General features: G+C 46.1%; 1 protein-coding gene across 1 annotated transcript; it reads right to left on the reverse strand.

The window, feature by feature from the left end:
• Nucleotides 1-2,150: 2,150 nt before the first annotated feature.
• COX11 (cytochrome c oxidase copper chaperone COX11) lies at nucleotides 2,151-17,932 on the reverse strand. Its single transcript, XM_073588175.1, has 4 exons — nucleotides 17,667-17,932; nucleotides 10,316-10,471; nucleotides 5,479-5,604; nucleotides 2,151-2,447 (listed from the first exon to the last, which is right to left on the reverse strand). The coding sequence occupies exons 1-4, from the start codon at nucleotides 17,889-17,891 to the stop codon at nucleotides 2,265-2,267; spliced, it is 690 nt and encodes a 229-aa protein (XP_073444276.1). The 5' UTR covers nucleotides 17,892-17,932; the 3' UTR covers nucleotides 2,151-2,264.
• Nucleotides 17,933-17,945: the final 13 nt, after the last annotated feature.

Raw genomic sequence — 17,945 nt, forward strand, 5'->3', positions numbered from 1 at the left:
AACAAGTTTTTTGAGGCTTATATAGCAATGAATTGTACCCAAAAAGATGTAGTACCCTATGGACGAGCAATATAACACCGATAAATTTGAAACCAAGTTTTCGGAGGCTTATATTGCAACTAAATGTACTCCAAACCACAGAATACCCTATGGATGAGCAATATGATACCGATAAATTTTGATCACGTTTTTTGAGGGTAATATACCAACGAAATGTACACAAGATGAGGTAATACCCTATAGATGAGCAATATTATACTGATACTGTTTTGAGGCTTTCATAACAATGAAATGGACTTCAGACCACAGAATAGTCTATGGGTGAGCAATATAATACCGACAAGTTTTTGGAGGCTTGAAGTGCTGTGTAATGTGCTAGCGCTACATAAATATATATATTTTACTATAGATACAAAAAAAACTGGGGTAAAGCTTTACAGAATAGATCCAATATAGGTATTCACTGATACTAATTGGGTACTGGAATGTCATTCCTATAGCCAAACTGAGTAAGGACTTAAAGGTGTCTCATTGCTCACTTACCACTTAGAGGGGCTGTCCAATTAGTTGGCTAATGCTAGTCTATAATCAGAAACTCCCATGATCAGCTGATAGCTCACCCACATCGGCCACTGGAAACTAAGAATAACATGGAGCCTTCTGAAATTAATGTTGATCATGGGAAGGGCAGCGCTTTCTTATTAGCTTTCAGCCCTGCTCCCAGCCCTTAGTAGGTCTCTGCCCTGCCCTGAGTGGGGATTAGTGATGAACGAGTATACTCGTTGCTCGGGTGTCCGAGTATTTTGGCGTGCTCGGAGATTTAGTTTTTGTCGCCTCATCTGCATGATTTGCGGCTGCTGTACAGGCTGAATACATGTGAGGAATGCCTGTTTGTTACGGAATCTCCACATGTATGCAGGCTGTCCAGCAGTCACAAATCATGCAGCTGAGGCGACAAAAACTAAATCTCCGAGCACGCCAAATACTCGGAGGACACCCGAGCAACGAGTATACTCGCTCATGACTAGTGGGGATATATGATGTCCATAATGGGGTATTTTGACAGCCTATTAGGATCCTTGGCAAAAACAAAATTACAATCATTCTTCATTAAGTGTTAAATGAAGGGTAAGGATTATGCTTTACTGGGAACAAGACCTTGATCTTTCCCTTTTGAAGGAGCAGAAGCAAAGGATTTTTCTGCTTTTCTAGAAGTCACCTATCTGTTCTAAATTTCAGGAACCTGCGTGCAAGATATTATCCAGAGGATATTGTGTACCTTTATACTTACACAGTCTACAGTACAACCAATCATTACTTCCATGTTCTAAAGTTGTTTGGAGGAGGAGGGTAATACATTCCATACCTTCTAGTCTTATCTTGTCTTTGTGAAAGAAAGATCTTTTGGGGATAGTCTCCACTGCACAGTCCCTAAACTTAGGAGCCTCCAACTCGCTCTTGCTCCCAAATTACTTTAAGTGCATCACAGTGACATTCCTACCCAAAGATACAAGCTCGTTCCTTCAGCACCTGACAACTGCAACTCACTCATGTATTCTTGTCATGTGGAGGTGCCCAGATCTCTCCTTGTTAGGTTGAGGATCAGTAATATGATTATGAGGATGGAGGACCTGATATTGTCACAGAACACAATCTCCTCCTTTATGAAGACCTGGTATCATTGGTTGGTTGTCCAAGACACCATAGAATGCTGGTCGAATCAAGAGAAGCTCTCATACCTGGGTAGCTAAAGCGTTGCTCAGACAAATGTAGTCTTGCTGTTAACATGTCATGGAAAATCACCTGGTTTTTCATTTTTTTTCCGTCATTCCCTGCTATCCCACTACACCCTATTTAGCCCATCAGGCTATTTTGGAAATTATGGAAAACTCATTGCCCATGCCCTCTAACTACTGTGTCAGGTGCACCAATTTTGTGCTTTAGGTCTTACAGATTTATTCATTTATTTGCAGTTTGTAATTTTCACTTGGGATGCGTACTGTTGTTGGCCGAGTTGTAGCTGTGCAAAGTTTGCAATGTTATTAATATAAAATAATAATAATGAAAAATAAAGATAACCACATGAAGACTACCGAAAGCAGAGATCCTTCTGCATTCAGCCTGTGCCACAGCAAAAGATGAAGTCAGCATATTTTGCACATTTTCCTTATTTTAATTATAAAAATTTAGAGGTATCTAGTTCTGGTGATTTGTTATTTTTATAGGCAGTCAATATAGAGCAGCAGTCCATAAATACAGTAAGATCAATTGTAGCCGGGGACCGGTAACTTGTGGCCTTCCTTGGCTTCAAAAAACGTGTAAGATAACATAATGTTCTCTACGGAGGCCATTCTCGGGTCTTCTGCAAACTCTGGGTCAATGAAGAAAAACACCGGCATATCCACCTCTTCATGTGGGTTCAGTCTCTGTTCTTCAAAACAGAAGCACTGCAAAATAAAAAAAATATGGGAAATTATATTCCTGTTCACAGGTCAATAAAATATGCAAATATCCTCTTTGTAGAGGAAGAGGACTGGAAATCTAGTGCCAATTACTAGGGGTAAAAATCCTAAAACTCATTATTGATCCTTTACGTAGCCTTGTCACATGACTTACAGTAAGCAGCCAAATTAGACATACTATTTGTAGAAATATGTTTTGGTGTGTCTGCCCCTCCTCTGTGCACAGCAGAACTGTCACGATCTCACAGGGGGTTGGACAGCGGATGGCACAACACACACTCAATGGAAATGGGGAGAGGAAGGCCCTACAGATAGGGAATGAGGGATGGGACACCTCTAGTGATGAGCGAATATACTCGTTGCTCGGGTGTCCGAGTGTTTTGGCGTGCTCGGAGATTTAGTTTTTGTCTCATCTGCATGATTTGCGACTGTTAGCTTGAATACATGTGTGGAATGTCTGTTTGTTAGGGAATTCCCACATATATTCAGCCTGTCTACAAGTCGCAAATCATGCAGATGAGACGACGAAAACTAAATCTCCGAGCACGCCGAGCATGCTCGGGAAAACCCGATCAACGAGTATACTCGCTCATCACTAGACACCTCTTGAGCTCCAACCTGAGCCAGTCCCTGCACTCCTCTAAAGCCCTAAAGCAGGTCCTTCCCCCCCCCCCCCCCCGCCACGAACCTCATCCCTCGCTGTCACCTTGCACTGCCCTGGTTAGTGCACTGGCTGGCAAGGGAGCTATCCTCACCACTGCAGATGGTACAACACGGGGTGGCGACAAGCACGAGACAGACAAGGTAGAAACACAACACTTAACTTCCATACTCCGCTGCCAAGCTCCACATGGCAGAAGACACAGAAACAGGATGCTGAATTCCATAAGTAGATTATACAGCGCTGACACCAGAGAGCTGCAACTGCAAGGCTGGTTTCCATAGAATAACTATCACCAACAGTGAGCTGATGCATCAGGTGACTAATTAAAGGATGGTGGGAGTGGTCACCACCCATATCAGCGGACCTAGCAACTCAGCAACTGCAGCAAGGAAAACGGACATTAACCTCTGCTGGACTGAAAGGAAAAAAGCTACATTTAAACTACAGTGACAAGAACTGATTTGGCTAAGTGGGAAGCCTCTGACAGGAATCTAAGGGAAAAATGTTTCTCCATGGCACTTTCCACAAGGAAACATACCCCCATAGACCACAAATCAATCAATGCTCAGGTCCATCTGTTCCTTCACACTTCCTCTTACAGCACAATGGCTCCTAAGGTCTGCAGGATGTTGTGTGTATTAAACATAATGGATATTACAGAGTAACTAAATCTATGATCTGTATATGTCCCCTCTGTAATGTAAAGAGCTGCGGAATATGTTGCCAGTGCATGCCGGCATCACACCAGTATCCCTCGCACGTGCGATTACCTGGAAGCGAGTCCCGGCGCACCTCGCCAGGGCACTCCTGCAACCCCAGCGAATGCAGTCCTGGGACCTCGTGTCGGCCGGAGACTTTGCCCCAAAAGGTCTCGGCCTGCACGGCGTTGCACCGACCTCCTGGCCAATGTTACCTCACCCTCCGGAAGGCATCCCATCCTGGGCACCCTCCAGATCCTGGATAACTCAAATACCACACTCTTAGGTTCACACAAGGACAAGAAACCAAACTGATGCGGAGGAGAGGTACCGCCTTTTTATTCAGTAGGTTTCCGGTCCTTGATGGGCGGATATCCTCTTTCAGGTGGTGATGTCATGTGAGAAGGGGAAAAAATATAATTAGATATGAGACGAGATTTATGAACTCGTGTAAGGAGAACCTGCCCGTGCTGCCCATATCAATAAATCAAAATACCGCTTTCATTTTGTATTTGAAAAAGTGGGGTGGATTTGCCCTGACTTCCATAACAATGATCCCATTAATAGACGCCTGGGGTCAGAATCAGAGCGCTGAGGGATTTGCCCTAACTTCCATACCGGAGATCCCTTTAAGAGGGAAGATGTGCCTATGGGATGGAGGATGTGTGATGGGGATATTGGCAGGGAGGGGGTGATTCATTTCTGTCATGTGCTCTCTGCTCCTTTCTGGGGGGCAGACAATGGCTGGGAGCTTATGTTCCCGGGGATGCTAGATTTCTCCCACCCAGTCAGTGTCTGCTGAGGTGTTGTGGAGTGGGAAAACTGTTGCTCATAGCAACCAATCACAGCTCAGCTTCTTTTACATAGCTCTGGTGAAATGAAAGATGCTTAGTGATTGGGTGGGGCTATGTGGAGTGGGCATTGCCGATACACAAATATATATTATATATATTTATTATATAAAAATGTGTATATAAAAATATACACATACAGTACAGACCAAAAGTTTGGATCACTGTGACAGATCAGCAATCTGTCACAGGCACTGTGCAGGTTTCCTCCTTGCCTGCGCTTTGCAGGCACTGAGGAAGCCAGCTCCCTGCAGGCCCCCGTCGACATCTTGGATCCGGGAACCTGCAGGGAAAGAGCCCCCCGCAGCAGTGCTGCACATTGGGCTGCTGTGGGGGGCTCAGGGAAGCCCCTTCCCTGCCGATGCTTCCCTTTAACCCCCGGTACACCGTGATCGTGTTTGATCGCGGTGTGCAAGGGGTTAACGTGTCGGGGGGCGGTCCGTGACCGCCCCTGACACATAGTGCCGGGTGTCAACTGTGATGATCAGCTGACACCCGGCCACGATCAGCGGCGCTCACCACGTGGGCGCCGCTGATCGCGCTAGACCTACTATCCCGTCCATGGGCATAGGGGCCGGGTCCCATGGACGGGATATTACGTCTGATGTCAGAAAGGGGTTAAGGTTAGGCTCACACTTGTGCTGTGTAGCGCTGCAGATGGCAGCCTACTTCCTCCTTTCTTTCTCTGTTAAGACCCGCCTACTGCCACACCTCTTCCTTCAGCTCTGCCAACGTCTGCATGTGTCCTGCGTACCTATTTTTAACATTAGGGGAAATGCTCTTTAACCCATCTATTTTCTCACCTGAATTTTGTTAAAATATTGTCCAGCTTCATAGGGTATCACGTTGTATGTGGAAATTCCTATCACTGGCTTGTCAGTTGAATTTTTTGCCTTGTAGAATGCTAATGCGGTTTCGCCTGGAACTAACTGCGGAGACAAAAACATGTTTCTTAAAAAGGTTCCTTGGTTATCAACACTCACATTTAAGGTTCTGTAATCACATAAAACAGTTGCCCTTAAAAGGTGTATTTTCAAAATAATATAAATTGCTCTAATTAGTTAGACTGTATGAAAATAAGCAAGTTTGCAATTGTCTTGCTTATTCTGACATCATTCAGATGTCAGAGTTTTTCTTTCATAGTTGACAGCACATTTTCATAGAGCTTAACCACCAGTACCTGCCCAGACCCCAGCTGAGAGTGTGCCAGTTACATTCCAGGAGAGCCATTAACTCTTTACATCCCAGCCACCCCCCTCTCCAATCCAGTGATTTCAATACAGCAATTAACTGCTTACCTCCCTCCTTTTCAGCGTCTGAAGAGTTGTGGCTATAAATTTTATAAATTCACCAATTTCAGAAGAGGCCTCTTAATCAGGGCTCTAAATTCAGCACCTGTGCGCTCAAATGCCTGGTTGTCTCTACGTGTAAATCTAGTGATAGCTGTGTATCGTCCAGAGCAAATCACCGATATCTCAAAGTGTTACTGCAGAACTTGTGCGTTATAGTTCAATTAATACTACAGCTCTGCTACTCATCAGAACTGTCACACAAGGAGGAAAGCCGGCCCTACTAGAAACAAGTAAGTTAGTTCAGAACGCATTCCTCTGAGCGGCTCTAGAGACTAGCCGAGAACACTGCTGTGGGTTTGACCCCTGGGACCGCTACTAACACTGGTCAACATAGAAATCATCAGCAAAGGTAATGTGTCTGTTTTATGGAGATTCCAAAAAATCTGCTTAGTTTTGCTCTACCACAAAGCTTTTCAGACAGAAGTATTTTTGTTATTACGTTATTTCTGCATTTTCAACGTATGTGGTTTTTCCTATGTTATTCCCATTTCTTTGCTTGTCTTACTTAATTGTGAATTTTCTTACATGGACAACATCAGTAAGGGTTTTAGTGAGTTTTATGAGAATGAGTATTGACAGTGCAGTCAACCAATGACTGCTTCTCGGAAAGTCACATGTGATGGGGAGGAGCTAATTGTTATAAGGCGGTAAGATTTGAGTCAGTCAGAAAAGCATGGTGATGGCAGCAAGGACTGGTATGTGAGACTCTGACAGGAGACAGGCCTCTACCGGGATCTGAGCCCTGCCACAGGGAGACAGAAGGGAAGGCAGTGAACAGCAGCCATTGTGAGAGGATTTTCACTGCATTTCTGGGAGGGCAAGTCGCCTCAGGGAAGTAAACAGCTCTGCCACTGAGGTGTAACTGAGTGAGGGTCTCCACAGAGAGAGAACCTGAAGCAGCCAATATCACACTGAGAAACTGCCTGTCTGCAAATGTTCATCTGTAAGCCCGGTTTCACATTTGCGGTTTAGTCTCCCGAGATCTCACTATGCGCGGCCATCTTCAAATCAGCATTACAACAGCCCCCCCGGGCTGCGGTTCCTTTAAAATTCTTCATTCATTGGATCCGTCAAAAAAACGGTCTGGTGCCATCCGTTCACACCAGTTAGCAACGGATCCGCTTTCCGCCATTTTGGCGGATTTTAACTGACAAAAAAAATTAAGTGTGAAACAGGCCTAAGCGTCCTTGATGTTGATGGATGCTAGGAACTCCTTTTTCCATGGAAGCGAAAACTGATCGGAGAGATTCCATTCGGAATCGCCGTACCTTGAAAAACTGATTAAACAGTTTGAGATCCAGAATGGGCTGCATCGTCCCATCCATTTTTGGAACCACAAAAAGGTTTGAATAAAATCCCCTGAACCTTTCGTGATGAGGGACCGGAATGATGACTCTGTCCCTTAGCAGAGTCTGAACAGCCCGAAGCAAGGCTCGTCTCTTTCTTGGGGTGGGGGGAGAAGAAGATTCTCGTATCCGGAAGACACCAGCTCCCTGACCCACTTGTCGTGGACGACCGCGAGCCAGGTGTGGCTGAAGGAAAGTAGGCGCCCGCCTACTTTGTCGGTGTCCACCGGATACCGTAACAAGCTATTGGGTAGAAGATCTATGAGATCTGGGTCCCCTAGATCCAGATGCCCTAGGCCTGGGTTTCCAAGAGCGGTTAGGTCTGTATGAGACCTGGGAGCCTCTGTCTCCGTGCGGGGACCGACCTGATCCGAAAGAAAAGGTAGAGGAGGACCAACCGGAATTGTTGCGAAAAGATCAAAAACGCGTTGGCTTTTGGTTGCGAAATGGCCAAACAGCCTTTTGTTGAGGAAGGAATTTGCTTTTCCCCCCGGTGGTATCAGAAATGAGGTGGTCCAGTTTCTCTCCAAAAAGACGACCAGTTTGAAAGGGGAGAGAAGTCAACAATCTTTTAGATGTGGCATCCGCCCGCCAGTCTCGGAGCCGTAGGGCTCTTCTAATGGAGATCAAATTAGCGGCAGTTTGAGCAGCGCAATTGGCAGCATCAAAAAGAAGCGTCTACTACAAAGTCCGCTGCATGAATTATCTGCCTGGTGACAGTGGTTGCCTACAGAGGAAGATTGGTGCTATGGAAGGAAGTAATCAAGACTTCTGCCCAAGCAGCCATTGCCTTAGTGACCCAAATTGCCGCGAAAGATGGAAAAAGCGCCGCTCCTGAAGCTTCAAAAACTGAGCGGGCAAGGTAGTCAATTTGATGTTCTGAGGGGTTTCTGACTGAGGAGCCTTCAGAAACGGATAGGAGCGTTTTAGAAGCAAGACGCGATACAGGATGGTCCACCAGAGGGGACTGTAACCAATCCTTCATTAGGTCTGGATCAAAAGGGTATTTAGCCTCAGTAGACTTTTGCCCTGTGAACCGCTTATGTGGCCGATCCCTATGTTTCTGGACAATTTCCTTAAACTCCGGATGGCTGGTAAATAACCTGCGCACACGCTTGGTTTTCTTAAATGAGGGTGTGCTGGAGCGGGAATATTTTCCTCATCCAACTTCAGAATCCTGTTGACTGATTCTATAAGAGAATCAAGCGACTCTTGATCAGTTGGGGGATTCTGAGGGCCTGACGTGTCAGATTCGAATTCAGAGTCGTGCTCACTGTGAACCTCAGGAGAGGGAGAGCGAGAGACAGGAGTCGCCGATGCTGAGGCACGAACGTGACAAGGGGACGCGTCATGGGTCCGCTTTCTAGAGACCTGACCATCCCATGAACGAGTAAGGCCCCTGCTGGTGGACGGTTCCCGGCCGACACCAGAGCCCTCCTCGGGAGGTAAGGATGCTTTCGGACTTAAAGAGTGCTCCCGGAGGGAGAATATAGCCTGGGTCAGGGACTCCACCGACCGTGACAGGGACGCAGCCCACTCAGAGGTACTAAACGCAGGAAGCTTGTCAGCTGCGGCGAGGGGCGCTGGAACGCTGGCCGGGGCGCAGGCCAGGTCGCAGTTCGTGCATAACGGATTAGTCTGTGCACTGGTTTAGGCAGACTTGCAAGTGGTACAAAACGCAGTGTGCTTCTTAGCAGCCCGTTTAGCCTCCTTAGATTGAGACACAGCGCTCCTGAAAGGGTTAATGGCAGAGTGTCTGCAGCTGCAAGGAATGTGCCGGGAAGGGGTTGAGCTTTAATCTGAGGGCAGATGCAGCTTACCCACGGTCCTGTGCTGTGTCTCCCGGGAGGAATAGCGGTGGCCCTGTGGTGTCACCTGGTATCCAGCAGAGTGCACGCCTCACAGCTCATGTTCAGAGCAGGCTGAGGTAAAAGACATGGCCCCCAAGATTAGGACTGCGCGTCTCTTAAGGAATGAGAGGTGCCAAGAGGAGGGGGCGGTGACATTAGCGTGGGCAGCACTATTCAAATTGTGGCCTAGTAGGCTGGAAAAGCCGGGGACTAAATTTTTGCCGGGGGCGGCGCTAGCGTGGGCAGCGCTATTCAAATTGCGGCCTAGCGGGCCGGAAAAGCCGGGGACTAAATTTTTTGGCCCACACGGGAGCAGGGGGGGGGGGGGGGGTGAGGTGCCAGTGCACCTCCTGGGCTGATGCAGCAGAGCTGGAGTTCTTAAAGGGGGAATCAATCGATCCTCCCATCGCCATCATCGCCAGAGTAATCAGCCACAAACGTCGCAGGAAAGTGTACGGGGAGGTACACTCCGCGTGCTTGCCTGTTGTTGGTTCAGGGGAGAGTGGGCCGTAGACAGGAACCGTCGCGACTTCATTCCGTTAATTAAAAAATAAAAATTTACAGAAAATTCAAAAATAAAATAAAAACGGTGGGGTCTGAAGCCAGACCCAAGTGCCTCCTATAGACACTAAGTAAGTACTGGAGAAATCTCATCCAGCTGCGGGGTGTATACTGCAGGGGAGTGCTAACTTTTTTTCTGGTTTACTTAGTGTCCTCCTAGTGGCCAGCAGCATAACACCCACTGTCTGCGTCCCCCAATGAGGCGTAGGGGAAGCATTCATTTGAATAGTTGAAAAATACTGCAAAAACCCATAAAGAAATAATCTGCTCCAAATTAAAAAAAAAAATACAAAAAAAAAAAAACAACCCACACTCTGCTTATTTTTTCCTTGCACATTTGAACCAGAGTGTGCACGAGGTTTCAGAAATCCCAGTCCCTTTTCTGGTGTTGTAAAACTATATGTTTTCTCCACAACTAAAAAGCAACATGTGAACAAGCCCTTATGCCTTCTCGTTCTAAAAAGCCGATGCCCTGTCAGGATCTCACACCACTGACATGGCAGCAGACCGATCACATCATCACATACTTACATAGATTTCTTTTTGCTGCGGCCTGAAGTTCCAGTGTAGACTGGCGTGTACATCTGCATTGAATGTAATTTTAATCACCCGATCCTTCACAGGCTGCATAGACTCGATCTGCTCTGAGCTATGTCCAGCAACGGCCGTCCCTCCGAGGCCTGTGGCCTAAACACAACAGTAGAGGAGAATAGTCATTCATTGTGCACTCCATAACCTGCTACTTAAGACACTGTCCTAACAAGGGGTTGTCCACTACTTTCATATTGATAACCTAGCCATAGGAGGAGTCATCAATATCAGATCGTACTCACATCCCATAAGGTATCATTAGCTGTAAGGTCACCTGCACCGCTCACCTCCGATAAGAAACAGACCAGAGTAGGACTCACCCTTTAAAAGGCTTTCCTGAAATATGTAAGCCTTCTAGATTTAGAGCTCCTGGTTTGAGACCACCATTACATTATAGTTAAAGTAAATCTGTCATCAGATTTTACCACACAAACGCCATACATAATAAAGTAGCCATTACACCAGATGGGGCTGGTGTATTTACTTTGACAATCCATGTCAGAATGGCTCTAGAAAACAAATATTAAAATAAGCTGTTTAATATCACGCAAAGAAACTTTCAAGAACAATTGTAAGGCCATTCCGATACAGACATTTCTTTTTTTAAACCCACCAGCCTCATCAGGTCTAAGAATGTGAATTTATAATGTATGCAGTTTATATGGTTAAATCTGGAGACAGATCCACTTTATTTAAAAAAAAAAAACAAACAAATAAATCCTATTTTACTAAAATGCTGGATATTTTTGCATACGTCTCAGCTCATATAGCATATTATATAGACAGGTGAGTGGCAATGCCGGAGCATACAACATACAGTACTGTGCAAAGGTTTTAGGCAGGTGGGGTAAAAATGATTCTCAGTAAGAATGCTTTCACAAACAGAAGTGTTAATTTATTTTCACAAATTAAAAACATGCAAAGTGAATGAACAAAGGAGAAATATAAATCAAATATTTGGTGTGACCACACATTTCCTTCAAATCCGTATCAAATCATCAATTCCTTTAGACCACGGGTGAGGAACCTCTTTTCTACCAAGGACCATTTGGATATTTATACCAGAACTCGGGGGCCATACAAAATTAAAAATTTTAAATTTTATCCCGCTTTATTTGGCTAAACACTTAAATAATTCCTCCTTTAATGTGATGACTGGAGATGCTTCTCTTTGGCATGGCTGTGATGTTAGGTGATGTGGATGACGTAGCTACTCGCAACTGCTTTTCCAGGATTGCATCATCCTGGAGTGCAGGTGACTCTTTGTGATGTAAGTTTTGTAAAAAAAAACTTCCACGGACAAGATGTACTAGACAGAGGGATATTACAGCGCAGGTCTCCTCACAGTGGGAAATCCATCACTGCTCATGAAACATTTATAGAACTCAAGAAGTGGGAGGTCTGAAGTATATACATCACATAGGAGACACCGTGACTGCTCTATACACATCACATAGGAGACACTCCATGACACTGCTATATATACACACATCACACAAGAGACACTGACACTGCTGAATATACATCACATCTGAGACACTGATACTGCTGTGTTTACAGTGGTGTGAAAAAGTGTTTTCGGATTTCCTATTTCTTTGCATGTTTGTCACACTTAAATGTTTCAGAAAACGTGATTGCACACTAAATCTAATAACTGGTTGAGCCACCCTTAACAGTAACAACTGCAATCAGGCGTTTGACAGTCATTGGAATGAGTTTTTTACAACTCTCTAGAGGAATTTTGGGCCACAGCACCTCAATCAGATTAAGGTCAGGACTTTGACTGGGCCACTCCAAATTCTTAATTTTGTTTTTCTTAAGCCAGAGGTGGACATGATATTGTGTTTTGGATCATTGTCCTGCTGCATAACCGAAGTGCGCTTCATATTGAGGTCATGAATAGATGGTCGGACATTCACCTTCAGGATTTTTTGGTAGACTGCAAAATTCACGGTTCCTTTAACAACAAGTCTTCCAGGTCCTGAAACAGCACAATAGCCCCAGACCACATTTTTCTGTTGGTATGATGTTCCTTTTCTGAAATGCTGTTGCTTCTACGCCAGATGTATTGGGACATACACCTTCCAAAAGGTTCAACTTTTGTCTCCTCAGTCCACAGAGTATTCTCACAAAAGTCTTGGGGATCATCAAGAGGTTTTCTGTCAAAACTGAGACGAGCCTTTGTGTCCTTATTAGGGTTGAGCGAAACAGGTCGGCCAGATTTGTAAGTGGCCGACTTATGCCAAAGTCAGGTTTCGCCGACCGAAAGCTGACCATAGCGTGAGGTCGGCCATGCGGTCGTCGACCCGAGCTCCAAAGTCACGCTTCCCATAATGCTTGCAGGCGCCTTTTCTCAGCCAATGAGTAAGGATGGACACTGTGGGCAACGAGATGACGACATGGTCAGCGTCTGGAGAGGGAGAGAGTTTTCGCGCACTTTAAAAAGCAGTCCGGCATGTAGGTGTGTTTACTGTCCTCCACTCCCTGCCGACTTTACTTCCCCATTGACAAGCATTGGGTTTCGTGATTCAGTCGGACCTCTGTGTTTTCACGATAGTCGGCCGATTTCGTTCAACTCGACTTTTGAGAAAGTTGGGCTTCATGAAACCCGACTCGACCCTAAAAAAGGCAAAGTCGCTCATCTCTAGTCTTTATTGCTCATCAGTGGTTTTAATCATATAACTCTGCCATGCAGGACATTTTTGCCCCGTCTCTTTCTTATAGTGGCGGGATGAACACTGACATTAACTGAGGCAAATTAAGCATGCAGTACTTTGGATGATGTTGTGTGCTCTTTCATGACCTATTGGATGATTCGTCACTGCACTCTTGGGGTAATTTTGGTCAGCCGGCCACTCCTGGATAGCTTGACCACTGTTCCATGTCTTCACCATTTGAGGATAATGGCTCTCACTGTGGTTCGCTGGCACCCAAAAGCTTTATAAATGGCTTTATAACCTTTTCCAGACAGATAGATCTTATTTTCTCATTTGCTCCAGAATTTCTTTGGATCACGGTATGTCATCTAGCTTTTCAGGATCTTTTGCTCTACTTCACTTAGTCAGGCAGGTCCCATTTAAGTGATTTCTTAATTGAGAACAGGCGTGGCAGTAATAGTTACACCGATGCCTCTACCTTGTGCCAGTCATTACACTGGCTACCCATCCACTCCAGAATCCAGTACAAACTTATTGCCCTCACCCACAAAGCACTCCATGGCTCAGCACCACCCTACATCTCCTCCCTTGTCTCATTCTATCACCGTACCCATGCCCTCCGTTCTGCTGATGACCTGAGGTTAGCTTCCTCAATAATCAGAACCTCCCACTCCCATCTCCAAGACTATACATGTGTTGCGCCAATTCTTTGGAATGCACTTCCCAGGTCAATACGAATAGTCCCCAATCCCTACAAGTTTAAGTGTGCCCTGAAAATGCATTTATTCAGACTGGCCTACCGCCTCAACACATTAACCTAATCTATCACAGTCAAAAGTTTTACCATAACCAGGTTCCCCGCATCATGGTGCTACATGCTTTATGCATCCATTCATCCATCCAGCCCTCTGTGTCTGTACTGTTACACACTTAACATTATGGCTGGTCCATATAATCAGGGCAATTGTTACCACCCACCTTTCGTGTCTACCTCTTTCCTCATAGACTGTAAGCTTGCGAGCAGGGCCCTCACTCCTCTTGGTATTTGTTATGATCTATGTGATTATTGGTATGCTGTAATGTCTATCATCTGTACAAGTCCCCTCTGAAATGTAAAGTGCTGCAGAATATGTCGGTGCTATAGAAATACAATTTATTATTATTATTATTATTATTATTAATCAGGCCTGGTTGTGGCTAGGGTAATTTAACTTTGCTTCACAAAGATGAGATAAACCACAGTTAATTTATGTTTTAAGGGGGGGGGGGGGAATCACTTTTTAACACAAGGCCCTGTAGGATTGGATATCGTTTTCCCTTAATACTAAAGCCCTTTATTTAAAAAACGAATTTTGTGTTTACTTGCGTTATCTTTGTCTATTATTTAAATTTGTTTTGTCATCTGAAACATTTAAGTGTGACATACATGCAAAAGAATAGGAGATCAGGAAGGGGCAAACATTTTTACACCACTGTACATCACGTAGACACGGGAATGCTGTACACATAGATAAACTAACACCTCTGCATGAACATCATATAGTTACTAGGACAGAGGTTCCCCACCGCCACTCTACGTACACTTACACAGTTTATTAAGGAACTCAACAAGAACGTTGTTCTAAACATTTCAATAGTGTTGAGATCAGGGCTCACTGGAGGCCACATCAGTTTTCGTTATCCTACTTTACACTGAGGATAGTTCTTAATGACATTCCTTGTATGTTTAGGGTCTTTATACTGCTGCAGAATAAATTTGACCCAATGAGATGCCTCCCGGATGGATAAGGATATGCCTGTATATTTCAGCTAGGAAGACACCATAAATTGATGAAATTCCAAATTTTCTGAAATGCAGCCCCAAAATTGCAAGGAACCTCCACCATGCTTTACTGTTGCCTGCAGACACATTAATTACTGTGCTACGCTCAGGCAAAACACACAAACCACCTTCTGTAGCAGCCAAAGATAACACTTTGTGACTAATCAGTCCAGAGCACCAGATGTCATTTTTCTGTGTCCAGTTCCTATGCTTTTATGTATAGTTCAGTCACTTGTTTCCATGTTGAAGGTATAGCTTTTGGTAATAATTCTTCCCTGAAAACTTCTGGTCAGACCTCTGAATAGTAGATTGGTCCCAATGGCTGATGGAGCTTCTAGACAAAGAGAATCTGTCACCTCATTTTTGCCCTATGAGACTCGGCCACCGCCATCAGGGGATTCTCTACAGTATTCTGTAATGCTGTAGATAAGTCCCCAATGTAACCTGAAAGAGAAGAAAAACGAGTTATATTATACTCACCCAGGGGCGATCCGGTCCAGCGCCTCCCATCTTCTAGCGATGACGTCCTCTTCTTTACTTCCCAGCGCGGCTCAGGCGTTCTTTATCTGCCCTGTTGAAGGCAGAGCACAGTACTGCAGTGCGCAGGGAAAGGTCAGAGAGGTCCCGCACCTGTGCCCTGCTGTACTTTGCTCAACATCGAACATTACACCTGAGCAGGAGCCGCGACGGGAAGCAAAGAGGACGTCACCACTAGAAGATGGGAGGCGCCGGAGAGCAACACCCATCAGACTCGGACCGCCTCTGGGTGCGTATAATATAACTTGTTTTTGTTGTCTTTCAGGGTACATCGGGGGCTTATCTACAGCATTACAGAATGGTGTAGATAAGCCCCTGATGGCGTTGGCCACAGCTTATACGAGAAAAAATAGGTGACAGATTCCCTTTAAGTTTCCTTACCAGCCACTGCATCTATGGCCTCAACGTCCATGAGGGAGGAGTCTGATTGGCTCCAAATATATTCTGCAGCAGGAAAACGATCTCAAACATACAGCCAACATCATTAAGAACAATCTTCAGTGCAAAGAAACAGAAAGAAATGACCAAGCCTACTTCCACAGATCTGTGGTTAGCTCTCTAAGATGTTTGGAACAATCTCCCTGCAGAATTCCTACAAAATGTGTGTGAAACTGAGCCTAGAAGAATTGATGAAGGCAATGGACAGTAATGTCAAATATTACTCTTACATTTCACGTTTGCATATTGTTAATTGATAAAAATATACTAGTAAACAACATGCAAGAAACATTTTTATTTTGCAGCATTTTTCCACTTCTGCCTAAAGCTTTTGAATAGAACTGTACATAATTGGTATACAGTACATACAATATAAAGGTCAGACAGTACATTATATAGACGAGTGAAAATATAGGGGCATAAAACTGGTATGAATACATATACACTGGGAACATCACACACGGAGGTGGCATACAGTGTACCATGTACACATAGGGGGCGGTACCGGGCACATCACACACGGAGGTGGCATACAGTGTACCATATACACATAGGGGGCGGTACTGGGCACATCACACACGGAGGTGGCATACAGTGTACCATACACACATAGGGGGCGGTACCGGGCACATCACACACGGAGGTGGCATACAGTGTACCATATACACATAGGGGGCGGTACCGGGCACATCACACACGGAGGTGGCATACAGTGTACCATATACACATAGGGGGCGGTACTGGGCACATCACACACGGAGGTGGCATACAGTGTACCATACACACATAGGGGGCGGTACCGGGCACATCACACACGGAGGTGGCATACAGTGTACCATACACACATAGGGGGCGGTACCGGGCACATCACACACGGAGGTGGCATACAGTGTACCATACACACATAGGGGCGGTACCGGGCACATCACACACGGAGGTGGCATACAGTGTACCATACACACATAGGGGGCGGTACCGGGCACATCACACACGGAGGTGGCATACAGTGTACCATATACACATAGGGGGCGGTACCGGGCACATCACACACGGAGGTGGCATACAGTGTACCATATACACATAGGGGGCGGTACCGGGCACATCACACACGGAGGTGGCATACAGTGTACCATATACACATAGGGGGCGGTACCGGGCACATCACACACGGAGGTGGCATACAGTGTACCATATACACATAGGGGGCGGTACCGGGCACATCACACACGGAGGTGGCATACAGTGTACCATATACACATAGGGGGCGGTACCGGGCACATCACACACGGAGGTGGCATACAGTGTACCATATACACATAGGGGCGGTACCGGGCACATCACACACGGAGGTGGCATACAGTGTACCATATACACATAGGGGGCGGTACCGGGCACATCACACACGGAGGTGGCATACAGTGTACCATACACACATAGGGGGCGGTACCGGGCACACCACACACGGAGGTGGCATACAGTGTACCATATACACATAGGGGGCGGTACCGGGCACATCACACACGGAGGTGGCATACAGTGTACCATACACACATAGGGGGCGGTACCGGGCACATCACACACGGAGGTGGCATACAGTGTACCATATACACATAGGGGCGGTACCGGGCACATCACACACGGAGGTGGCATACAGTGTACCATATACACATAGGGGGCGGTACCGGGCACATCACACACGGAGGTGGCATACAGTGTACCATATACACATAGGGGCGGTACCGGGCACATCACACACGGAGGTGGCATACAGTGTACCATACACACATAGGGGGCGGTACCGGGCACACCACACACGGAGGTGGCATACAGATCGTACCTGACAGTACAGGCGGTACAGGGGCACGGCGGCATAGGACATGCCCACCATCCCCACCACCGCAGCGGTCACGTAGGTCACCACAGTCTTGTTCCGCGTCCTCCAGGCCTGGTGCTTCTGTTGATTTTGGCCCTTGAACCCCCGAGCCCCCAAGGGACAACATCTCGTCGGTGCCCGCAGAGCCCACACACCGAGTCCCCGGCACCCCAGCCTCCAGAGTGACATCTCGCGGCGTTGCCGAGAGCTGGTCACGTGGTCTCACATCCCGCGATACTTTAC

This window comes from Dendrobates tinctorius, unplaced genomic scaffold (assembly GCF_039654945.1).
Source record: "Dendrobates tinctorius isolate UK_male_01 unplaced genomic scaffold, ASM3965494v1 ptg000103l, whole genome shotgun sequence".
Taxonomy (NCBI): domain Eukaryota; kingdom Metazoa; phylum Chordata; class Amphibia; order Anura; family Dendrobatidae; genus Dendrobates; species Dendrobates tinctorius.

Bases quoted from the DNA above. Each gene is read 5' to 3' on its own strand.
- COX11 (XM_073588175.1), bottom strand. From the start codon at position 17,891: ATGTCACTCTGGAGGCTGGGGTGCCGGGGACTCGGTGTGTGGGCTCTG. The intron at 10,472-17,666 runs GTACGATCTGTA...TGTTGTGTTTAG, and splicing joins TGTACCGCCTGTACTGTCAG to GCCACAGGCCTCGGAGGGAC. The intron at 2,448-5,478 runs GTGAGAAAATAG...TTTATTTTGCAG, and splicing joins AATATTTTAACAAAATTCAG to TGCTTCTGTTTTGAAGAACA.